General features: G+C 35.6%; 2 protein-coding genes across 8 annotated transcripts in view; one reads left to right on the top strand and one right to left on the bottom strand.

Moving 5' to 3' along the window:
* Positions 1 to 167: 167 nt before the first annotated feature.
* adck5 (aarF domain containing kinase 5) lies at positions 168 to 13,342 on the bottom strand. Of its 7 annotated transcripts, none has more exons than XR_007926457.1 (15): positions 12,497 to 13,113; positions 10,589 to 10,683; positions 10,309 to 10,458; positions 8,997 to 9,072; positions 8,364 to 8,564; positions 5,484 to 5,624; positions 5,121 to 5,234; positions 3,589 to 3,720; positions 3,414 to 3,497; positions 3,234 to 3,315; positions 3,020 to 3,098; positions 2,844 to 2,935; positions 2,093 to 2,345; positions 1,762 to 1,873; positions 168 to 978 (listed from the first exon to the last, which is right to left on the bottom strand). XR_007926457.1 is itself a non-coding variant. In XM_051872486.1 (15 exons), exons 1-15 carry the CDS (start codon positions 13,183 to 13,185, stop codon positions 876 to 878), a joined length of 1,749 nt encoding a protein of 582 aa, XP_051728446.1. In that variant the 5' UTR covers positions 13,186 to 13,342; the 3' UTR covers positions 168 to 875. The 7 variants fall into 7 exon arrangements, 6 of the variants coding, with proteins under 6 accessions (XP_051728446.1, XP_051728443.1, XP_051728442.1 ...); XM_051872486.1 differs by lacking the exon at positions 12,497 to 13,113 and adding an exon at positions 13,156 to 13,342 and having other exon boundaries at positions 1,762 to 1,878; XM_051872483.1 differs by having other exon boundaries at positions 1,762 to 1,878; positions 5,484 to 5,606; positions 12,497 to 13,107.
* Positions 13,343 to 13,539: 197 nt separating this feature from the next.
* The window catches only part of ctdp1 (CTD (carboxy-terminal domain, RNA polymerase II, polypeptide A) phosphatase, subunit 1), a 121,091-nt gene continuing 108,411 nt past the window's right edge, over positions 13,540 to 26,219 (top strand). The window contains exons 1-7 of the mRNA XM_051872481.1: positions 13,540 to 14,124; positions 15,634 to 15,717; positions 15,943 to 16,036; positions 19,182 to 19,310; positions 20,699 to 20,849; positions 22,228 to 22,318; positions 24,645 to 24,811. Of these exons, the coding sequence (XP_051728441.1) occupies positions 13,853 to 14,124; positions 15,634 to 15,717; positions 15,943 to 16,036; positions 19,182 to 19,310; positions 20,699 to 20,849; positions 22,228 to 22,318; positions 24,645 to 24,811 (988 nt within the window). The 5' untranslated portion in view covers positions 13,540 to 13,852. The remainder of the gene's footprint in view (positions 14,125 to 15,633; positions 15,718 to 15,942; positions 16,037 to 19,181; positions 19,311 to 20,698; positions 20,850 to 22,227; positions 22,319 to 24,644; positions 24,812 to 26,219) is intronic.

Below are 26,219 nucleotides of genomic sequence, written 5' to 3'. Positions count from 1 at the left end.
AAAATGAATGCAAGCTTGCACTTGAATGTGGAAGGGACCTGCATACGTCACCAGTCTGTCATTTTCACCGGAAGATCCAGTTATGACATTTTAATGAATCATTATGAGGTCAAAAAAAAACAAAAACATATGGATGAATTTTTTCACAATATGATCAATAAGATGCATTTACAAAATAGAAAGGGTTTATTTTCATTTCATGCTAACTTTAAGAGTTTGAGACTCCAGGAGATACAAGAGCATCAGTCTGGACTCTGGAAAATTAAAACATTTCACAAACAAAACTGAAATAATAGCCTCTTATAAATGATTTATATTCAAAATACTATTGCATTGTAGGTTACACGTTAATGTTTGACAGCGCAACACCTCTCAGCTCCAAATGTATATTCGCAATCAAGTTAAGCAGTGAAATCCATATAAATACAAAATAAACTGGCACAATTTTTAAAATACAATTAATAAAAAAGGTTTCTATAACTCATTGCAATAAATTGTTAAACCTCATGACATAAAAGGTTTTAAACATAAACATTTACTTTGTTCAAATAGATTTTTTTTTTTTTTTTTCCCCCATTATTGCCACCAGTAAATGATCATCATATTTTAGCGTTTCAAACTCTGATGCCTACAAAAGAAACTATTGTAGGTCTCACAACTTCTTGAATGAAAGAAGTCTTTTAAATGCCAGAACATCATAATTGATAAAAGCAAAATTAAAAAATTAAAATTAAACAGCGAGCGAGAGTGAGTGTGTGAGAGGTTCCTGAGAGGCCAAGCTCAAATGAAAAAGTCATTAAAAAAAACAAGCAGCCATATCCAGGATCAGTGAAACCAGACTCAGAGGTGATGATGATGATGAGGTATGTGACGCTTCATTTCAGATACTGATACACGTCTTGGTCCAGAGTGATGATATTGCAGTAAGACAGCAGCTTAAGCAGAGAGTGAGTGACACTCATGAGCGCCATCTCTGACCTGGAGGAACACAGAATGATACATATTACACACAAATATTGATTCCAGTTTATACGAAGACTGCTTGTTCTGCATGTGTCTTTGAATGAGCGTCATAGTTCGTCTCCTACACGCAAATTAAAGCACGCGTGACGCTCGTGTTTTCAGCGTCTGCTATCTCACTACGTGAGGAGTGAGGACATGAACACATGAACTTCATCTCCAGAGCTGCTCTGAGAGTCACTTCACCAGCATTTCACCATTTCATTTGATAAAACTATCATCATATACACACAGAAACTCAAAGGTCTTCATTACAACCCGCCAAAATAAAAGTTCGATTTAATTAAAAAAAAAAAAAAAACTGACAGAAATATATTAATACTATTCAGCGGAATGTAGAGTAGATTTAAAGTAACCATAATAGTAATAATAATAATAATAATAATTAAAACTTTAAGGAATATCTTCCATGTTTTAATTTAACAGTAAACCTCTGTTGTCCATCATTTTGTTTTCCAAAAAATAAAAAATTGTTGTATTTTCATTTTGATTACATTTTAAAATATCAAACATAGAATAACAAGAATAACATTTTCCCTATAAATGTAATTTTTGCTCAACTTTTAATAAATTGTTTAACTGTATAAGTCTTATGCTTTTAATTAATTAGACATGCTTTTTAATTATTAAAATTGAATATAACTATTAAAATGGAATCCAGAGAAAAACAATTTTAGAAAAAAATAAAAACAAATTTTGGGAAAAAATAAAACAGATTTTATAGAGCCCTAATGTCATCACCTTAAAGCGAATTCAAATTTGACGCTCTCCCAAAAGGTCCAGACCCAGCGGAAGAATGACAGTTTCGGAAGAATCCTGGTGTCATTGGCCTGAGTTCTGCCCCATCCCCTCACTGCACTGAAACACAGTCACTTTATATTGAAATGATGGACAGCAGAAGGGTGAACGGGATCAAAATTCTTACCAGAACCACAAATACTAAAACTTAGATAGGGCAGAGGTTATTCTACAGTATTTAAGAATGAATAGGATAATAAAAAGAATATAAATACAAGGATGTTTGGGTCAATACTAGAGCCTAGCAGGTACTAGTCATTTCCTAGTCCCATACCACTTGGCCATGATGAAGTAGCGGTCAACTGGTGCTCCCAGAGTGATGTTGATACAGCGGACAGTGTTAATGTTCCTGAAAACCAGCAGCATGGGCCGCGGCATAGACTTCAACACCTGCATGATTTGATCAAAGCGGTTCATGGCCATGTCACGCATGTACGACGTCTCCTCTCGAGTCAGGATGTTACCCAGGCCAAACTCCCACATGTTGATTGGCCGCTGCAGTAGCATCTCACAGAACAGAAAGTATTCTGGGAAGGTCCAGTGAGATGCAATAAATATGATAATAATCAAAATACTATATATATATATATAACATTTGGCAACAAAAATACAGTAAAAACAGTAATGTGAAATATTACAATTTAAGATAACTGTTTTCCATTGTAATATATTTTAAAATGTAATTTATTCCTATGATGGCAAACTGAATTTTCAGCATCATTACTCCAGACTTCAGTGTCACATGATCCTTCAGAAATCATTCTAATATGCTGATTTGCTGCTCAAACAACATTTATTATTATCAATGTTGAAAACAGTTGTGCTGCTTGACATTTTTGTGGAAACTGTGATACATTTTCAGGATTCAGAAGAACATTTATTATATAAAACATCATATTTAAAATATATTGTGTAACAAAAAATGTTCAAGAAGTTTGAGTAAGCAGAATTTAAATAGTATACATATTATCTACATAAGAACTACCTTTTGTCGTGATAAAATGTAAGAAAAAAAACTGCTTTACCTTTGACCCCGAGCTGATTTGCGTATGTCTTCATGCCGGTTTCATCCCGCAGGATTATGGATCGCCACAGCTGACACAGAGCCGCTCTGTCACTGACAAACACAGAGAGAGTTTCCCATCACCTTCTGTTTCATGTTATTTTCAGTGTCTGTGGTGTATATTCCTCATGTTCTGACCTTTTACTGAGGCTTTCATACAGCCCATGATCCAACAGAACCAACTCAGCTTTTTTATCTGGACCTCTTCTTACCAGTACTAAAATGAGCAACATTTCACATGGGTGAAACTCATAGAAAAACATCTGGTTGATAATGGGTCAATTTTTAACAAATATATGTATTAATTCATTCCCAATAACAAACAGAGCCATATAAATGACAGTAATCTCACCATTTCCAGGATGAGGATCGGCGTGAATAAAGCCGGTGTAAAAGATCTGCTCTGCGAATGTGCGGACAAGTTTATCAGCTGTCTGAAACACAGCCAGAGGAAATGCATTGGTCATCATTATGGACATTTAATGCATGTGATGTGAGCCAGTTAATTTATAACAGATGCCATTAAACTCACGTCTTTCAGACTCAGTCCCTGACGCTGAATCTCCTCCACGTTGTTGATTTTGCATCCATCACAGAACTCTGCTGTAAGGACCCTCTACATGGGTATATAAGTTATAGTTTGTATCCATTTATGTGTGAAAGCTGGAGACCAAAGAAAGACTTCACTGTCATATGAAGATTCTCACCTTGCTGGTCTGGTCCCAGAACACTTTGGGCACAACTATAAACTTAAAATGCTTCAGTTCCTCTGCACAGCGTTCAGAATTCCTGCCTTCATTCTCAAAATCCAGCTCTTGTGCCAGCGTTCCTTTCAAGTCCTACCAGCATCATGGAGAAAAATAAAGAAACCAATTATTCAGACATTTTTTTATATATTTTTACTAGTGGGTGCAGGACACTATAGTTCATTTATGTGAGGATAGCAAAATAAAGTAAACTGTGACATATTATACCCAAAAATTCTTCATACAGTGGACTAGCAGTAAAATTGATAAAAATTTGGAACCAAAAATTATTCAGACACTTTGACCTGACCATGTTTTGCTTCATTTTGAATGAAATGTTCAAGGTGTCTGAATAAATTTTGGTTTGACTGCATATACATTGTACAACAGTTCTTTCTGGTTCTCGAATCTGATTGGCTGAGAGCCGTGCGATATTCTAGTGATAACAGCACTCCTACCTTTTCACCGTTTGTATCACTCCGCTTGAAGCGACTGTCATGGCGGCCAAGCAAATCCACCGTATTTTTTACAAATACTACACTTGTTGTATCATGAACTGTAGTTTTAAGTTTTTAGGCGAGGATGTAATTGTTTAGACCTAAAATATGTGACTCATATTTAATCATAGGGCCTATTTTACAATTTGTTTAGACGTTTTCGGACAAGCGAGATCCAGGCCATCAGTGGCCATTCAGTGCTCGTCTACCCGCCGAGAACAGCTTCATCTCGGCCAGCGCTTCAGGGATTTGCCGCTGGCTCTTATAGTGGTTAAACATGAGATATAATTCATTTTGGGTACATTTTGGGCAATCTTTGGTCTTATTAATCTATTATTTGTTCCTGAGCAAATCAAATTGGGTTATGTTAAATTTAATAATTTAATATTAAAGGGTTAGTTCACCCAAAAATGAAAATTCTGTCATTAATTACTCAATTCCACACCCGTAAGACCTTTGTTCATCTTTGGACCACAAATTAAAATATTTTTGATAAAATTCGATGGCTCAGTGAGGCCTGCATTGCCAGCAAGATAATTAATACTTTCAGATGCCCAGAAAGCTACTAAAGACGTATTTAAAACAGTTCATGTGACTACAGTGGTTCAACCTTAATGTTATGAAGCGACGAGAATACTTTTTGTGCACCAAAAATAACGACTTTATTCAGGAATAACGCGATGGTGTATTGTGTGTTTAAATACATCTGTTTAGCAGATCATTGATAGCTTGCAGCCGATCCCTACACAAAAGCTGCGCGTGCTCGTGACAGCTCGTCACTCTAGCTCCGCTCACAGGACACGCCTCCAGGCGCTCGGCTGTTTTCGGAAATACTCGGTACATCGTATGTATCTTTTATAAATATGATAAAACTAAAGACTTTTTGGAGATATGAAGGATGCACTACTACTCTATAGGTACTCAAGATTAACATGAGATTGGCAGAAACTGTGTGTGATACCCCCCCTTTAAATGCATTATATTTAATGCACTGACCTGTAAGACCCAGCGGAAGCCAAAGCTGGGGTGCATAAATTTCACTATGTCCAGCAAAATCTCCAGAGTCCTGATATCACCATCAAAGCGATCCCTGAGATCAATATACTGCACCTGAACACAACACACATCAACAGATCCTCATAATAACATAAATGCATTAATAACCACTGGATCTCACTTCATACTGGTCCTCTATATCACCTGTTCTTGCAAATACTGAAAAAATGTACTATGTACTATGTACTATGTAAGTTCAATACTGCACTGGACTATCAAATCACGTTAAACCAATTAAAATACCACAAAGTACATAAACAGTTTTTCTTTTCTCAACAGTGATCACGTGAAGCCCTAACACACCTTTACAGCCACAGGTGTCCCATCATGCAGTTCGGCCTTGTGTACTTGTGCCAGACTCGCAGCAGCCACAGGCTCGTAGTCAAACGTCCTGAACATTTTATCAGGAGTCATGTTGAAGTCCTCCTGGAATAAAGCATCTACCTAAAGCAACATGAATCAAGATGAGTTATATGTATATAAACATTTTCAACTTTTTATTTTTTTATGCTTTTTTTAAAATATGCTTTTAGTAGTACACATGCAAAAGAATGGAACAGACAAGTCACTAGGGTTATCACATACGGTTACTTTGTTTATATAGTTAACTTCATATCAGGGGTTACTCTAGTCTTGGAAGAGAAAGAGAACGAGAAAAGGAAAAAAAAAGCATTCACCAGGAGAATATTTGGTAATGGTCCTTTCAAGTCCATAAAAGGTTTAAGGTCCCCTCATAAAACAAACAAATCCAGAATATTTTCATTGGACAAATATTTCAAACATTGAAAAATAGGAAGAGATTTTCAATATAATAAAATTTAAAAAAAAAATGTACATGCGAGGAAGGGAAAAAAAAACACAAACATTGCACTACACTTACAATAGTCCCTATGTTCCATCCACACTCCTATACATTAACCATTTTGACCAGTACTTGTAAACTTTATCCATGTTTAATTTTAGAGAGAAGGTCAGTTTTTCCATATCTTTTACAATCACTATCCATTCTTCTTTTGTTGGTGGATTCTCATGCAGCCATTTCTTAGTTATTGCTTTTTTCTAGCAACCAATAATAATTTAAGTAGGTACTTGTCTTGAGTAAAATCAGTTGGTATGTTTCCTAAATATATAGTACCGAAGCTGTTCTCAATCTCGAATCCCACTATCAATTTTATTTCTGTTACTACCTCTAACCAATAAGACTGAATTGCTGGACACTTCCAAAATATGTGAAAGTAATCTATGGAGCTAGAAATATGACAATATGATTTGAATTTGAATTGTGTAAACTTGAATTCCAGACAAGTGTCATTTAACAGAATTGAATATTAAGTGCCATTTTATATGGTTTTGAATTTGAATTTTCAAACAGCGTATTTTTTGTTCTGAATACTTAGACTGCAAATATTCACTCTCTAAAAATACAAGTTTTCAACATTCGAAACACCAAATTCAATATTCTAAAATTCAAAACGCAGAAATTCAGATCGTACTGAAAGCAGGTCAAAGGTCCAACTTCCGGGTTGCACAAGGAAGAGTAGATGGTTTCGGAAAAGTTGAACGTTGCATTTTGGCCAATTACAGAGTAGCAATAATTCTCAGCACGTGAGACATTTGTCTCTGGGGGTCTCTGCTACGCCTATTTGTTTTAGTATGAAGAATATTTAGTATGGAAGTGATTAGCATGCGTAACGGTCACACATAGCCTAACTCTATAATTACTATATTTCTACTTCATTCTGTTATCGGAATCAAATCCAAGTTGGATGCTGGGCTATTTCAAACACTTGCTGGTGTTTATAGCTCAAGAATGTCACAAATGATCATTCAGATATGTGTAACAGCGGGCACAAGTACGTGATTTATTTCTGCTTAATATCATGCATATTTTGTATGTATGAAGCTGTATTTTTAAGAAGTTAATATTTACAGTCTAAGAATTCAGAACAAAAAAATACGCTGTTTGAAAATACATATGTAGAAAATTATACCATAAATTTTTTTTACATTTTGTTAAATATTAAATGTCCAGAATTCAAGTTTAAAAAAATCTAATTCAAAACAATATAAAATGGCACTTAATATTCAATTCTGTTAAATGACACTTGTCTATAAATTAAATTTACACAATTCAAATTCAAATCATATTGTCATATTTCTAGATCCATAATCAGCCAAAGACTTATTACATTGTCTCCAACAGAGTGCAGATTTACCAATCTGTAAATATTTTCTTTTTGGAGTAATCAAGAATCTTATGATATTCTTCCATGTGAATTCTCTCCACTGACCTGAACTGAAGGTAGTATACTGTGTTTTACATATGTTTAACCATTCTTCATCAGATAAAATTATGTTCGCTTCCTTCTCCCATTTATCTTTCACATATAATGCAGAGTGATTTTTAGAAGATTGTATACTTGAATATATTCTTGATATCAGTCTCTTATGAGTCCCACTCTTATACGCATCAATAAAAACATTGATGATATTCATTTCAATTTTTTCATTATTTTTTAATATTTTTATTATAATGGTTCCCAAGCTGTAAATATCTAAAGAAATCTTGTTTTTCTAATATATAGGTGTCAGTAAGATGTTGGAAGCTCTTTAAAGCACTGTATATATATATATATATATATATATATATATATAAATAAATGTTTCAGGATATGAGGCAGCACAATGGTTTTCAACATTGATAATAATAAGAAATGTTTCTTGAGCAGCAAATCAGCATATTAGAATGATTTATGAAGAATCATGTGACACTGAAGACTGAAGTAATGAGGCTGAAAATTCAGCTTTGCATCTCTTGAATAAATTACATTTAAAAATCTCTCAACATAGAGAATATATTTTAAAAATTGTAATAATATTTCACAATATTAATTCAGCAGATTGACATTATTTAGGATAAAATCATATACTAACCTTGTTTGTGCAAAGTGATTTCCAAAGTTATTTTTTTACATTTTTGTCATGTCATGTCAAACTATTGCCTTATAATTATTGTGGAAACTATTTAATGCTGAACAATGCAACTTGTCCCTTCATTTCTCTTCATACCAAGGTCATATACAGTACTTCATATATCATTTTAAAAAATACCTCAAAACTATTTGCAGGAAACCAATGCCTAGCTGAATCTTAAAGTGTTCTGCTTAACCTGAAGCTGCTCACCTCTTTGTATCTTCTGTTGAGCGCTTTATCCTCCAGCACATGCAGGGTGCGGAGGTACTCTGGAGGCAGAAGATGGTTGAATGCACACAGTCCCTGTCCCAGCTTAATATACAGGCCTCCGTTCTGGATGGCCCCGTCTACCATACTACTGGCTGCTCTCTGATGACACGCTGACATGAGCTCCTCATACTCTGCACTGCTCTGGCGACAGGGACAGAAACAGAGTTTAGAGCTTACAGTGTTTGGCACTGTTCATTTGTTTTTATAACAATGTTTTGCACTGGATATATTTATGATGACAGAACCATGAAAAAAAGTCATAAAGGTTTAAAGGGATAGTTCACCCAAAAATGAAAATTCTGTCATCATTTACTCACCCTCATGTCACTTCAAACCTGTATGACTTTCTTTCTTCTGGGGAACATAGAAGATACTTTGAGAAATGCCTCAGTGTTTTTTTTTTTTTTTTTTTTATCCATTCAAGTCATACAGGTTTAAAACAACATGAGGGTGTGTAAATGAAAATAAATAAATAAATACATTTTTGGGTCCTGTCATACAATTGAAGACTCTAGAAATAATTTCCCCCCCAAATATACCAATTTAATATTTTTTACAGGGGCATAAACCTACCTCATCCATGCCACGCAGAACAATGTTGGATGTCCACCAGTAATCCGCTGATATCATAAGCCCGACGTAGAGAGACCTGATGTGACACAGATATATCTCCATTTCAGCCATGAGGCAGGTATGTCAAAAGCAAAAGCTGACATCTTGAGACCAGAACGCCTGATAGGTAATATAATGCCATACACAAGCTTTCAAAAGTTTAGGGTTGGCAAGATTTTTGTTTTTTGAAAATAAAAGTCTCTTATACTCAGAAAAACTGCTTTTATTAGATCAGAAATAAAGCAAAAACAGTAATACTGTGAAATATTATTACAATTTAAAATAACTGTTTGCTAAACAAATATATTGTAAAATGTTGAATGCTCAGCAGGCATTACTCCAGTCTTAAGTGTCACATGATCCTTCAGAAATCATTCTAATATGCTGATTTGCTGCTCAAGAAACATTTCTTATTATCATCAATGTTGAAAACAGTTGTGCTGCTTAGTATTTTTGTGTAAACCATGATGCAGTTTTTTAGGATTATTCGATGAATAGAAAGTTCAAAAGAACAGCATTTATTTGAAATAGAAATCTATTGTAACATTATAAATGTTAGAGAATACTTCATCATATCATTCATCTGAAATCACGTGACTTTGGCAGTTTGATACACACTCCGAACAACTGATTCGAAACAAAAGATTCGTTAAGCTACAAAGCTTCATGAAGCAGTGTTTTGAGATCGCCCATCACAAGATATTGTTGAATAAAGTCGTTATTTTGTTTTTTTGGCACACAAAAAGTATTCTCGTCGTTTCATAACATTAAGGTTGAACCACTGTAGTAATTTGAACTGTTCTAAATATGTCTTTAGTAGCTTTCTGGGCATCTGAAAGTGTTAATTATCTTGCTGGCAATGGAGGCCTCACTGAACTATCGTATTTTATCAAAAATATGTTAATTTGTGTTCCGAAGATGAACGAAGGTCTTACAGGTGTGAAACGACATGAGGGTGAATAATTAATGACAGAATTTTCATTTTTGGGAAAACTAACCCTTTAAGGTCGAACCACTGTAGTCACACTGACCATTTAAACAATGTCTTTACTACTTTTCTGGACCTTGAATGATAGAAATTACGTTGCTTTCTATGAGGGATCAAAAAAACCCTTGGATTTAATCAAAAATAAATTAATTTGTGTTCCACAGATGAAGAAAGGTCAGGTGTGGAACGACATGAGGGTGAGTAATTAATGACATAAATTTCATTTTTGGGTGAACTAACCCATTAAATAATTACATTTTACACAAGATTATTAAAGAGCTTCACCTGCAGAAGCGCCCGACTCCCTCTGCTAGTATCTTCATCTTCCTCCTCTCTCTGGGCTCTGAGACCACATATCGCACCCCGACCACGAGCGGCACGCCCACCGAGACGCCAATCAACAGCTTCCTAAAGAGACTGTGACTCTTTACAACTCTAGAGGAACAGAGCACAATCCCAGCGTCACTGGCAAAAATCTTGTTTACTACTTATCATGTACTATAACATCCTGAGTGTTTTCACCCTTAAAATGAAGTCAGATCCCAATGAAGCAAATGAAACCCACCTGTGTGAGGAGAAGAACATCTGATTGAGTACTTGTGGACCTATGATCCGAGGACACCTCCGTAACAGAGACATATGACACCGACACAGCCTTAACTGAAGTAATTAAACACCAGTCAAACTACAAGCTCACTTAGGTAATGTGTTACATGTTGAGAGACCAACAAACATAATAAATCAGGCATAATTTGCATTTAGTACATCTATGGACACGGATTATTGGATTTGGAAGGTTCAAACGAATTGTGGACATGTCTATAGAAAGAAAGTTTAAAATTTATACCTGCTAGCATGTCAAAATAGATCAGAGATGATCTGTGTGGTGCGTTTTCATACAAATCAAGTCAGGTCACTTTTGTTTCTATGGCGCCTTATACAATACAGATTGTTTCAAAGCAGCTTCACAGTAATAAACAGGAAAATTATGAACAATGCAAACCATCAAATATGGGACCAATTCAAATTGTGCTGTAAAGCAGCTCTACAGAAGACAGAAGGTTATTCGGCTCAATTCAGTTCAATGTTGATTCAGTTCGGTTCGTACACTACAACAACACAAGATTTTACCATCAAGGCCGTGTGGGAAACGTGAAAGAAGGGGGAATGTTTATATAAGCAGGGAACAAAATGTCTTTACTCAGGCGGGTTGATTTGTGGACAGGTCAGGGATGTGCTCCAGTTTAAAGGTCTCTATACAGTATAATAAACAACAGCCCCCCCCCCCGTTTAAGATAAAACATCTATTCCACACAAGACACAACTGCACAAGTCGGCAAAATCTCTGAGAGCCAACGTCCCAAACAGAGAGCTTCTGTTCTAGAAAGACACTTTAAATCACCTCCCTTCCAAAAATGTTCTAGGTAATAACAGATCCAGTCAAAACAAACCCTAACAAAGTTACCATAACAGTGTCATCTGATGGTAAGTAAATAAGTACATGAATGAAACCACATTATCAGGATTTATAGGCAAACTGCAATATTCAATTTACCATGGCAATGACACGCCACTACAAAGTACTTTAAAAAAAAAACAAAAAAAAAAAACACCATGGTACTACTGTGTTGCATATTCAAAATATGTGGGATTCTTATGGCACATGTAAACGAAAATAAATAAAAGAATAAAACATGGTAGTACCGTGGTACTTTTTTGTTAGGCCTATGTGTAGCAGTAGTTCTCAACCTTTTTACTCTAAGGTCCCCAATTGTCCACAACAAAATCCTATGATTTTTATAGTTTTTTGTAATTTATTGCATAAGAATTAAGGATAAGGATTTTTAAAACGATTTTTAATAACAATTTCTACCGAATAAAATATTTTAGAGCTTGACATAAGTAGAAAATAAATATATATTCTTTATAAAAAAAAATGGCCATGGTGATTTTGTTTATTTATTTAAATTACTTTTCCAGATCTTTCCCGTTTCATTCGGATATACGTCACTATTTTTATTTTTTTTGTACTGTTTGAAGGAGAGTGTTACAATAGTAACGGTAGTAACTGTTTTTTAACTATAGCAATGGTAATGTTTTGCAAGGGTGCTGTCAAGTGCCAGACTGCAGGACAGACTTTCCTATTCTTAGACTTGAATTGGACATTACAATCAGTCTTTAGTTTGGGATTTAAGGCTTACAGTGATAAAGAACAAGGCATGCTTTGACATTTCCTCTGGCCTTGACTGCACTGATTCAGGATCAGAGCTGCACTGGATAATGACATGGAATATATTTTCCATTTAAATGCCTCTCCATTAAGTCCTGAAATGTGAAATCGAAATACAGTGACCTTTCATAGAGCATCTGCATCATACTGATCAGGAAAGCTCGAGCATCTGAGCAACTTACTGGTCGATTGAACAACAACAGTAGAAGAGAGCGGCTAACGACCGATTCTGCGCTCGCTTACCGATCTGAATGTCTCTGCCGCCATGTGTCCGATCCGTTCTGGCTGATGATGATCGCATGAGTAACTCGCTACGGTATTCTCTCTCGCGGACACTACCTCGCGCTTCAAGATCACGCAAGAGACGACTGTAGTTTGATTGGACAGCTGGGAAAGAGTCTGCTGTGACATCATCAGTCACGTGACAGTGGTCTGACGCGACCTTCCGACCTTGTGCTCCGTCCTCATCACAAATATTATTTTTAGAAAAACTTAAGCATTCGAATTCAATAAACAACTACATAATAAAAAAAATTAACATACAGAAAAAAAAAGCAAAATAAAAAATGTTTACGTGAAATGCAGCGTATGCCTTTAATTAAAGGGACAGTACACGTTTAAAGCAAGACGATACAGACTTACAAAAATAAATAAAAAAACCTACATACATACATATACACTAAATAATTTAAACTAAGTTTAAATAAAAAAGCAAGCTAAATTAATTTGAAGAGATGGCTCTACAGCAGTTTATTTACTTTGGAGTAATTCCCTCTAGTGTTTTAGAATATTGACAATATTTAGATTATAAGAACTGTGCAAAATGGCAACACAATTGATTAAAAGTACACCTTAAAAGCACTGCAAGCCACTTTGGATAAAAAGGTCTTCCAAATGCATACCTCAAAAGATATAACAGATGAATCCCTCATCGATCATATTTTGAATAAACGATTTAGTTATGAATGATGTAAATCCATCTTTGAAACTCAACCCAAGTAAAAACAAAAGTGAAAATATACCCCCAAAACCAATATGTTTAGACGTTGCGATGACGCGCTGCTTAATCCCTTGACAGATGGCATGATCATGATATTTCATCAGATTACATCACAAAGCAGGCGTTTGCCTGTCTCAAAAGGGGGAGCGGATACATAAATACAGTTTGGTACAAATGCTCAAGTCAGATTTTCTCTGAACCACCAGTTTGATGACTGTAAATATTTAATGCATTATTTTAAAAATATATTGTTTATATGTAAATACAATATTACTATACATACATTATTGTTATTATTATATTTATCATATAATACAGTCAGATTAAACTCTAATATCAATGCAGTTTTAAATGAAGAGTGATATTAAAGTCTCCCGGAAGTGGAAGAAGTCTCGCTCGTGCTGCAGCCTTGTGTTTCCTGTTTACGGGCGGGAAGAGTGAACCTGCGCTTCAGCCTGTCCTGCATTACAGCTCATTTTCGTCTCTTTATTTTTCTGCACGTCTCTGGATTATTTTAGAGATTTTTACTCCTATTATTAATTCTCATTTAGCGCTTGCTGCGGTCCGCCGCGTGTGTCTGGCTGAAGTGTAAAGCTCTGATGGAGGAGTCTGTAGACTCCGGCGGTGCGGCAGCAGAGGGCCCCACGGTGCAGGTGACGGAGATCCGCTACCCTGCAGGAGCGCGTCCCCTGCGACTGCTCGAGTGGAAGGTGAAACCCGGAGCTTTGGTGAACGTTGACTCTGTCATCGCAGTATGTGCGCCGATAACCGCCGAAAGCGAGTCAAGAGCGCCCGAGAGGAAGCTGAAGTCGGACCGTGCTGGAGTTGTGCGAGAACTGTGCTGTCAACTCGGGCAAGTCATCGCGCCCGGGTAAGTCGCGCTCTCATGGCTGTATTGGCCAGCACACAGCACGATTTAACAGTTGACATATTGCTTTACGTTTTTATTTGCTGCCTTTGCTCATTAGCTGAGCGTGCTCGCGCTAAGCTAAGTGGCACGCGCACTGGCGCTCACGTTGGGCTCGTGACAGTAGCAGCTCAACTTCCACGCGCCCAGTATAAACACTTTTAATGACATGTAAATGTGTTGGGAGCAACTGTTTTAATACCACACATAAAATGTTTGTATTAACTGACAGATGCCACTGAACTGTGTTCTTCAGAGATAAGCTCTGATAGCCCTGAGCTCTGTAAACAGCAAAACAAGAGTTGGGGGAGCGGCCCGCCCTTTTTAACCAATCAGAAACGCACTCTGCCTGTCAATCATCTTGTGCATTGTCCTTTGCTTCCATTTGATTGGCTGACACGAATTTAGAGGGCGGGGCTTTGGAAGAGGGTGTGTCGTTGAACGCATGGAGGCGGAATAATTCAGCCAAGTCTAGTAGTGTAAAAACGTTGTTCCACATGATGCCCTAATGTTTACATGTCCACCAACAGGTTTGTTGATGAAAATTTTTAGTTGTGGGAGTGAAGACCCCTCATATTGAAATGAGTTTTGTGAATATTAGTTCATGTCTATTAGATTCAAATGAAGTCATGAGTGTTTTTTAAACGTATTGCTTGAGTGAAATAAAAAACATGCTGCAAAAAATAAAATAAAAAAAACACAAAACTTAATAAAATTCCAACAACTCCAAATAGCAGCAAAACAAAACTACTATTTAAATAAATGAATATAAAAAACTAAAAGCAGAAAAATCTTACACAAAGGGGTTAATCATCAAAATACACTTCTAAATGATTACACAGCATAAAGGGATTTTTTTTGTTATGCGTAAGTTTTAAGGATTTGAAATGTGAGGATGGGGGATTTTAAAAAAATCTGCATTTATGTATAAAATAATTGGCCAAAAAAGCACAATATTATTAACCAAACATTCAACATCAAAGTTTAAAGGGATGTCATTAGAATTTCCCAGAGCTGTTAAATAAGTTTTTAATGGCTCTGGAATTTCCCTTCTCCGAAACTGCCTACGATCAACTAGCAGTTAGGAAGTGATGGTTCATGGGTGTATTGGGTACCTATTGGGCATTATTTTTAATAAGAAATGAAATTTAATAAGAACTACACTAGTCAGCTTAATGACAATCAATGTCGTTTTTGATTGCTTTTTTTAAGTCTCTAACAGTAGAGGGTGCTGCGTCCATTAGAAATTGGTCAGATGTTTTCATGAAAATGAGCTGAAAACAACAGTTTGCACTGGAATTTGAAGAGAAGCTTTTCACACATCTATTGAGTGAAATCTCACCATAATGATGTTTATAGATTACTGTTCCTTGAGTTTTTTTTTTTTTTTAAATGTATAATGTATATGTATAAAGTGCATTTGATTATTGTACCTGTATTGTTTATTTCTACACATTTTTGTCTTTTTGGCAGAGGTGTGATAGCAAAAGTGGAAGAATGCAGTCATCCCGTTGTAATGAAGGGCTTGTGTGCAGAATGTGGCCAGGACTTAACTCAGTGAGTCTATATACATCTTTTTTTGCACTTTTAGTCTCCAGTTCAGAATTGTTTCTCTCCTCTTACCTTAAAATAGTGAAATGACGTCTGTCAGGAGACATTCAGAAAAAGCTATTATTGTCTTTTCCTGTTTTTATCTGGTCTTGATTCTCAGAGATATTTCTGGTAGTGTGCTTAACTAACTGGATGGTCCTGAAGATGCACTTACATTTTTCTGCCTTTCAGACTACAGAGCAAGAACGGAAAGCAGCAGGTTCCCTTCTCGACAGCGAACGTCTCTATGGTGCACAGTGTTCCCGAGCTGATGGTCAGCTCAGAGGTGAGTGTCTACACTTTGCCACATTCTGATGGTAGAATTTGGTAGTATTTTTTAGAATTTGGTAGTAAAAACATATATGAAAATCTGGAAAAAGACAAAGGTACAAGGGCTGCACGATTAATTGAAATTAAACCGAACGCGATTTGGCAAAGGCTGCAAATTGAAAATTTTTTTTTTTTTTTTTTTAATGCGCAGCTTGTCAGTGATGCACAGCGCTGTGATCAGTATTAAATGTTGCTCCATCTGAAAGCCAGAGGGCGCTCTTGCGCTGAAACTCCAAATAAGCCCCACAGAAGTATGCAGTCATTCCGGGAAATCCCTATGGGCAATCATACTATCGCTGTAGCTGACTAAACAGAAGATTGAAACGCTTTGATTGATTAAACATAACTAATAAATAAACTAATATGACAATATATGGTTTATCTGAGTTCTTCAAGATTTCTCGGGTATTCTCATGATAATAAAGTATATTTATAATGCAATGCTAATCGACATAGCCTTTATCACTGTAATGAAAACTATGAAATATGTTGTGTGGCTCATTCTGTGTAAAAAAAAAAAACACATTTCACATAAGGATGTTATTTTAAACACTCAACTGACATTATGAAGTGAGTTTGGAGTAAAATTGTTATTAAATTTTGTCTTTTGTTGGACAAGTGGTTTATAAGCGACCCAAACTCGCATTGCTTTCAGATGGAGCAGCATTTACTACTGATCACAGAGCCGTGATTCACTGACAAGCTAAAATAAATCGCAGCCTGTGAACCCAATAGGATTTTCCCATAGGCTTTTGGATTATCGCAAAAAAAAAATAAGATCTGTGATCAACAAAAGTTTGATACTTACACATTTTGTCCATCAAGATAATTATCACAGATGAACAACTTTTATGAACTTTGATGCCTAAATGCAGTCGCCAGAAGTAAAAAGCTAAAGGTAGGCTATAAACAGACTACACCACGGTTGCTCTACTTCATCGTAACTACCACTAAGCTTCCGACAACTCTTTCAGTTTTTATCTTAAAACATTTTCCCAGAAAGTTTGAGTTAGACTACTTTATAAGAGCACAATTATGAGCATAATGAGGCTGTAAAAGCGGACGAGCTTACCTTTTCGGCGTGATGACTGCCTCTGTAGTCCCATTTAGCCACTTAGCAACAGCCTTTTTCAAGACACGTAACGGCTTCAAAAAATCACAAGTGGGGTAATACTGATGTATTTTATGTCGTAGAAGAAAATGTGAAAGTGTCTTGAGCTTGTGTTCACCACAAACCTTATTTCAGCCATTTAACCAAAATCCCATTCAAAAAACCCATTGACTTTGGGATGGAACTGGAAGTGCTAAAATGATAACTCGCGTTTGTGTTTTGGCCTACAAAGTGATGTCATACCTGCACCACTCTATTTGCTTGCTGTACATCATCATGGGTAATGTAGTTTTTACCACAAATTCTGTTGTTAAACATGATTAATTTTAAACTAAGTTGAAATAATGCAGGCTAATGGCTTAAACAAGCATGTACCATCGAATAACTACCTCGTAGCTCACAGTAGGGCTGTCTTTAAATGTTAATCGAAAATATCACATGGTTATCATTAAAATCAGTTTTCCCATGGAGAAAATGAATTTCAGTCGGGTTTATTTTCGGAAATCTATTCATCAGCCAAGAGTTAAAACACAAAAAGTATAGTCCCACCCCAAACACACACACTTGGTTGAGCCAATGTTGCTGTGTTGGGCTGGTCAGGTTACTTAAACAAACAGGGTAATATTTTGAGCATTTTAAAAATCACACACTTGTGTGCACGATTAATCGTTAAAAGATCGCAATCTCGATTCAAACACCCATGCAATCTTATTTCAAAATGACAACAATTTGCCTGTCTTTTAAACCTTTGACAAGTATGATCACATCAGCAAACATTTGAATCTGCGTTGGCGCTTCTGCTGAGCCAAAGAGCAGTTATCATGTATAGGTATGAAACAGCTTTACAAACAGTCTTTTCAACCATATAGAATTATTTCTGTTACAATAATTCAAATTATCACAGAAATACTGGGATAAAAGTGTATAGTTCGGATGAAAACACTGATGTCTAAGGTAGCGATTAAATTAGAATAAATCACCTTTTGAAAGTAACTTGATCCTTCAAATAAAGATTGTATCAATTACATGATTACACCAGTAGGTGGAGGTGACTATTAGAAAATTTGTCATTGTATCATCAATTCAAGAGATTTGTTCAAAACGCTGATTCATCGAGTAATGAATCAGGTGAAGTTTTTAATGAGTGAGTCATTGAGTGGGTCAAAATTCATTCAAACCAAAGTTTCTTTTTTAATTGATTCAAATTAATGAAATATTTCTAAATAGTCTTTAGAAATTAACATTTTGTCAGAAAATAGTATGAAATACTATGAAATACATGTTATTTTGTTTAGTTGTTTGTTCAGAATTGGGGTAGAATCCTAATCTCTCTTTAAAAAAAAAAAAAAAAAAAATTATGATTCTCAATTTAACCAGAATCTGCAGCTCTACTTTTAAGTATGAAAAGTGAAAGCATTATGATCCAACACACTTTTTGTTTCTTAAAGGGATAGGTTCACCCAAAAATAAAAATTGTCATCATTTACTTACCCTCAAATTGTTCCAAACCTGTATAAATCTTTGTTCTGTTGAACATAAAGGAAGATATTTTAAAGAATGTCAGAAACTGAACAGTTCTGGGGCACCATTGACTTCCATAGTATTTATTTTTTCCTGCTATGGAACTCAACAGTGCCCCAAAGCAGCCTGGTTACAAACTTTCTTCAAAATATCTTCCTTTGTGTTTAACAGAACAAAGGAATTTATACAGTTTTGGAACAACTTGAGAGTGAGTAAATGATGACAGAATTTTCATTTTTGGGTGAACTATCCCTTTAAGTTCATGTTTGAATGTTGCTGTATTTTAGGCAGTGATGTGTGCATGTAAATACAGGAAGCTGGGTGTTATATTATGATAGTTTGTGAAGTCAAATACATTTCAAAGTGGCATTAATATGGGATTGTGCATAAAACAGTTAGTGAATGGAACCTTTACTTCGCACCATCAGTGTCCGGTGTACAAACTCTGTGTTTTTTGTGCTTGTGTCAGCAAGCGGAGCAGCTTGGCCGAGAGGACCAGCAAAGACTTCACAGGAACAGGAAGTTAGTGCTGATGGTGGATCTGGACCAAACGCTGATCCACACTACAGAACAGCACTGCCAGCGCATGTCCAACAAGGTAACAGTAAAAGATCACACTACACTAGCATTCAAATGTTGGAAAATATTATTACAATTTAAAAAAAAAACTATTTTCTATTCCATGATTTTAATTTTTCATTCAACCGTGAATACCGTGAATTTTTTTTTTTTTTTTTTTTTACACAATTCAGTAAAAAGAACAATTTATTTGAAATAACATTATAAATGTCTTTACTGGTTTTAGTGATTTTATTCTGTGCGTCATTATAGTAGCATAGATTGTCTTTTGGTTCAGTCATTGATTTATTTTGTGCTCTGACATTTTTAAGGCATTAGTTTAATCTGTCATTGGTGTGCTACTGTATGTTATGATGGCTTCAATAAATTTATCCACAGTGCCTTCATTTTGTTTGAGTTTAACACTAACAACAACAAAAGAAAATATAGATGGCTGTATGATTTTCTTTGACTTTATAGTGATCTCATTTGCATGTTTCTGTGAACTTAGGCGATTGTGCTTGTAACTAGAAGTGCTGCTGTAAAGAGGCTAAATGCAGCCGAGCATTGATTGATTCCTTTTAAATGACTGCATCTTACTCGGTTTCTCTGCTATCTTCCATTGTCGATTCATTCTTCTCGTAGGCGTTATGCTTTCATTCTGTCGGCGTGCATTCACTCAGTAGATCAGCTCAAACTAAAATCTATTTCAGATCTTTATACCAAACAATTACTAGACCATTTACTGAGCTATCAAAGGCTCAAATGGTTTCCTCAAAGACTGTATTATGTCTGCTTTCAGAAAATTTGTCAGCGTACTGCTTTTAAAGCATATTTCCAGAACAATTCTATTGAAATGAATGCTCCTAAAAGCCCCTGCTACAGCTGGACAGGATTGAAATGCAGAAGTATAGACGAGTCCCATGAATATGTATATATTCTTGTTTTTCACTCTAAAGCAGAGGTATTGCTGTTCTTTCATCAAAGAATCCTGAAAAAAAACATGGTTTCCACAAATATATTTAGAAGCACAACTGTTTTTAACACTGATAATAAGAAGAAATGTTTCTTGTGCAGCAAATCAGCATATTAGAATGATTTCTGAAGGACACTAAAGACTGAAGTAATGATGCTAAAAAAAAATCGGCTTTGCCACCACAAGAATAAATTATATTTTAAAATATATTAAAATAGAAAAGTCATTTTTAATTTGCATTATTATTTCATAATATTTCTGTTATTACTGTATTATTAACCAAATAAATGCAGCTTTGGTGAGCAAAAGAGACTTCTTTCAAAAACTTAAAAAACAATTCCTACAAACCCCCAAACCTTTGAACAGTACTGTATATTGTATAGTTTTCTAATGGTGTTGATCTTTTCCTTTATCTAACTGCTTTGCAATGTTTTTTTTTTTTTTTTTTCCAGGGAATCTTTCATTTCCAGCTAGGACGAGGGGAGCCTATGCTTCATACACGACTGCGACCTCACTGCAAAGACTTTCTAGAAAAGATCGCCAAACTCTACGAGCTGCACGTCTTCACCTTTGGCAGCCGTTTATACGCTCACACCATTGCAGGTACTATGATGTGACAGACACTGTACAGCTCAGCACAAACAAACCCCTAACCATAAGTATGAAACTCAGACGTGTAACTTGTCCTGCTCCATTTGCGCTACAAACATGATACTTCAAAAAATGCAGATTGTAGAGAAGAGGTGTGATAATATTTTTCTATGCTATCAGACTTTTTGATTTTCACCTGGTGGATGGTAAACATGCAAAACAATCCCATAACTTACAGTGTTTGTGTAAGAGTGTTTGCCCTTTCACTATGACACCAGGTGGCAGCATTTGTTCATATTCTCAGTTTTTTGAGTTTGAGGATAAGTACATTGTTTGCTGTGTTTGGATAATTAGTGCAACAAATTGATAGTAAACACAAAAAAATTTCATCTGTAAGGACTGTCCTAGCATTCAGTGTCTCATTAACTGCTTTGGATAAAAGCATCTGCTAAATGACTAATAAACAATATCAGTTTAGTGATGTTTCACTTTTATTGGCATCTATAATATAACCTATGCTCTATAATGGCAATCGTTATGTGTGACACATTATCTCACAGTTTGCCAGACAAGGCTTAAGCCAAGTGCCAGACTAAAATACATGTTTGAGCTGTTTAAACTGAAAGCAACTTGCACTGATATCTTAAAATATGTTCGAGCCATTGTTTTGACTCTATGCAAACCAGTAATGTTTTTTTTTCTTTTTTTTTTTTTTCTAAGGCATGTTTATAAAAGCTACTTAAATGTCCTAATTGAACTGATGCCTAATCCTGGCCTAATCTAAGCCCTGTCTGTGAAGCCAGGCCTAATTCTTTTATTTAGTTCAGAGTTTTTATTATAGGATGTGTAGTTGGTATGCTTGGAGAGTGTACAGTCCGGTTTTAGTTCAGGTAGGATTTTGCAGGATATCTTTAGCACAGTAGATCCCCCAGGTTTCTTTGTTTCAGTTGTGTGTACCATCATTTAATTTTGAATGAGACCTGAAGAGGTCTCATATTTGAACAAGTGTTTGGCATCTTGGCATCAGTATTTCCCACAAACCCCAAGTCTGTAGTGTGGTTGTGGACACAACAGTAGTAGATAAGACACAATAAAGGAAGTGCCTCAACTTTTCTAAATTAAATTCTTTAGTCATGTAGGTACTATGAACACAGGAGATTGAAAGCTTGTCAGCGCTGCACCTTTGAGAACATAAAAGCATTGATTAATTTTATTTTTCCTGTTTTTCCTTTTATTACAGCTGTAAATAGTTTTAATGCGGACTGAGCGAAACCATCGAGTTTATAGCTTTGCTTCCGGCTGTAATTTACACTTTATCTTTAAAAGAAATGACTGTTTTCTTCTCTCTCTCTTTCTCTCACTCATACCACTTTTTCTATTTTTTAAAAAGGTTTTTTAGACCCTGAAAAGAAACTCTTCTCTCATCGGATCATGTCTAGAGATGAATGCATCGACCCCTTTTCTAAAACAGGCAACCTCAGGTGAGGCATGTTTCACTCATTTCAGTCTTATAGTTCTGGAGTAGTTTAGCTTCCATTGTCTTTCTTGATATGAAGCATTATATTCAACTCATTTACACTACCGTTCAAAAGTTTGTTTCTGAAAAAAATAAATAAAACTTTTATTCAGCAAGGATGCATTAAATTGATCAACAATGACACTAAAGGCATTTATAATGTTACAAAAGATTTCGGTTTCAAATAAATGCTGTTCTTTTCAACTTCCTATTCATCAAAGAATCATGAAAAATTTATCAGTTTTCACACAAAATATTAAGCAGCACAACTGTTTTCAACATAATAAGAAATGTTAAAGGATTTCTGAAGGATGATATGACTGAAGACTGGAGTAATGATGCTGAAAATTCAGGTTTGTCATCACAGGAATAAATTACATTTTAAAATATATTAAGAGTTATTTTAAATTGGAATACTATTTCACAGTATTACTGTTTTGTTTTTGTTTTTTACTGTTTTTTTGATCAAATAAATGCAGCCTTTTTGAGCATTAAAGACTTAAAAAAAACATTTAAATATCAGTAACACTTTATTTTACAGTGTCCTTGTTACACATTACATGTAATTACGATAGTAATAACTATACATTATGCATAATTACATGCAACTAACCCTAAACCAAACCCTAATCCTACCCTAACCCTATAGTAAGTGCATTTAGTTCATTAATATTACTCAGTACTTTAAATGTATAATTACATTGTAACAAGGACACCTTAAATAAATATCTTACAGATCCCTAACTTTTGAATGGTTTTGTAACTTCTGTAATGTGATGTTTTCGGGACGGGACGGGACTTGATTTTAGTGTTTGATTTTGGCTGTGATGTTATTAGTGGTGTTTGCTGAAGACAAGGTAAGTTGGGTTATATTATTATGGATCATATTTTTTCTGTTTATTTATTTTTATTTATTCTTCACAGCTGAATTAATTTTTAAAGGTTAAATTATAAAAGCCAAGCATCCAAAGAGGTTTTCTTGTTAAATATAAAGCTTAGTCAACCTCATGTGAAAATGCTGGCAGTTATTTTCTTGACTCCAGCAGTGTGAACAAAGGTTCTCTGCATGAGTGCATGAGCACAGAGGAGAACAGCTCTGATTCAACTTAAGACTAAACCTAAGACTGCTTTCAAGCACTGATATAAGGTGCACTCTTCCATATCCATTCAGCACTGCATGATAGAATACAGAGGACACTGAATACATTTAGGACTTCAATGTGCTTGTTCAACATTTTAATCATTAAAATGACTTGTAAGCTTGTAATGTAAAAAAACTGTGGGGAGCATCTCCTGGACCACCTTTTTCTGTCTTACCTATTTCACCTCTCACAAGTTTACATTCCTATCTCTTGTGTTTAAGGTTAAATGTATACTCATACTAATATTTATAATATTATATCATAGTATTTAAGCATGAATTATCTTGCTTCAATAACAAAAACATTTGAAGGCTTCCAGGCACAGTCTGTTTTTTCTTGTTTTATGCATTAACTACGCTGGAGGAAATCCAGTTCACTTCGCTTTCCTCGTGTCAGACTCTTTAATATGTGTGGGTTTCATATGGAGCTCTTATGCTGACCTTGAAGGAAGAACAGTCTTACAGAGCAGCCAGTGTCATACAAAGACAGTCACGATCAGACTTCAACCGCACACAGATTACTTTCTTTAGGTCGATAAACCAACAGAAGCCAAGTCTCTGCAGCCCAATGCTTCTATTAGTGTGAATGACTTTGTTTGCCATTTTAAAACTCAAGCTGTTGAAAAGATGTTCTTGGGGGCTGTTTAGATGCACCAGACATTTACAAATAAATCTATACTCATTACGGTATCTACCCAGTGGCCCCAAACATGTTTGGATACACTTCAAAAATGTCTGAATAACAAACTATCAAGGCATTTGTTTGAAAGGCAGACTGCACAAACACACTTTCCAGTGCATTGTGACAGTTTATGGCTGTTAATTAACATTAGTTAATGTGATTCTCTACACCTGTGGTTCCTCTGCTAGGACACCTGTGTAAACTTGAAAAGAATTGACTTATATATATATATATATATATATATATATATATATCCACTAGAAATCACCTTGAGACCAGTTAATTATCCTAACATTTTTTTGGACGCACTATTTTTGGTATTATGTTAATGTTATAAAATGCTCATTGACATTTTGGTCTTGGCAGGCTGGCACTGTCTGTGTGCTGTTCATTTAGTCATAACCGACCACCAGCTGCTAAATATGAGCATATAAAAATGTCAGTATAAAAACTGTGTTCCTTTTGTAGAAATTTGTTCCCCTGCGGAGATTCCATGGTGTGCATCATAGACGATAGAGAGGATGTGTGGAAGTTCGCCCCTAACCTCATCACAGTGAAGAAATATATCTACTTCCAGGGCACCGGTGACATCAACGCCCCACCAGGCTCACGAGAGGCCCAGATGGCCAGAAAAGGTAATGTTCATTTTCCCAGTGACTCTAATTAACGTTAAAGCTTGGCAATCCGGAAATTAGCCTAAGTGAGCTGCCCTAATGTCTTGTCTCTATAGGCTAAGACAGCATCCTAACCTAAAGTGACTTGTGACAAGAGCATCTCAAAAAGCAACTCTGCGTGGCACACAAATAGTGCTACTCATGTGAAATGCACAAGAGACTTGACATGCAATTGATTCCAGTAGAGTTTGATGTTGAGTAGCATTCTATTAAACTAACAGTACGATAGTCTAATACGCTGCACCAACAGGTATTGGGTAAAATAGTAGATTTTTAATTAGATTAAACTAGAGTTTTTTGTAATTGCGTTATCCTACAAGAATATATGTAATACTGCCTTAAAGGCAGCCACGTTTACCTTTGTTTGGCATATTTTCACGGGCGAAATCCAGTCATGTTTATTGGACTTCACACGATTAGGAATTTTGTGTGAGTATGCAGATTTCACAGCAAATTCTTTGTGTTGACAAACTGAACACTGCTTGGTTTTAAAGTGACTTTTGTGTGAACTGTGCTTCAGGAGTTCTCTTTATGGTCCTTCCCCCCCCAAGTATGCAAGTACATGTCTAAAAGTGGAGTAAAACGCAGTCAAGAATATAAGGTGTGGTCACATTTAGCTTTGTTTGGTGCATTTTAACAGGAAAAATCGGTCAATAGAAATCCACGTGAGGGCGAAAGATTTCCACATGCAGATTTTGCATCGGGTTCAAGTGAATTTGCTGCACACTACTGATCGAAAATTTAGCTTTTTCCCCACTAAATTTTCTCTGAAATTTTACTAACCCACATCTTTAGAGTTTGTTTAAAGTGGAGACAAAATGGTTTTACTAACCGCTGTTTGGAAAAACCGTAATGTCGGGAGTTCACATATGATGCCTTAAAATGCTAAGTGTGTTGCCACTTGGTATTGGAACATAGTCTTCTATTCAGTCTATCAATGTAAGTTTTTTTTTTTTTTAACTCTTTTCTGGTTCATTTTTATTACAGCTAAATATTGCTCACATTCTAAATTTACTGACAAAGGAGATTAGATTTGCTTTAAAATGTCAAACTTTTCTGGGTGGAAAAGTAGCTCCACTTGCTTTCCAGCAGGAAGGGTTTAATAAAAAGCGATGGCGGTGGTGTAATAAAGGCATATGTGTGACCCCTCTGTGTGAGCACTAAAATAATCTTCTTATCAGAGGAGAGGACCACACTGCATTTTACAGCAGCTCCAGCCAGTGGAGGTCAATGTGCCAACCAGCAGGGGAACTATAAGACTGATTTACTCCTTCAGAAACTAAAGAAAGTTCACAGGAATATGCAGAGGCTGAAGAAATTTCTACCTCTTTCTGTTAAGAGCAATATGAAGTCCTTGAGGGCTGGGTAC

This window comes from Ctenopharyngodon idella, chromosome 19, assembly GCF_019924925.1.
Source record: "Ctenopharyngodon idella isolate HZGC_01 chromosome 19, HZGC01, whole genome shotgun sequence".
Lineage (NCBI taxonomy): Eukaryota > Metazoa > Chordata > Actinopteri > Cypriniformes > Xenocyprididae > Ctenopharyngodon > Ctenopharyngodon idella.
The sequence above is the reverse complement of the archived record's forward strand: the minus strand, read 5'-3'. Positions and strand labels throughout refer to the sequence as shown.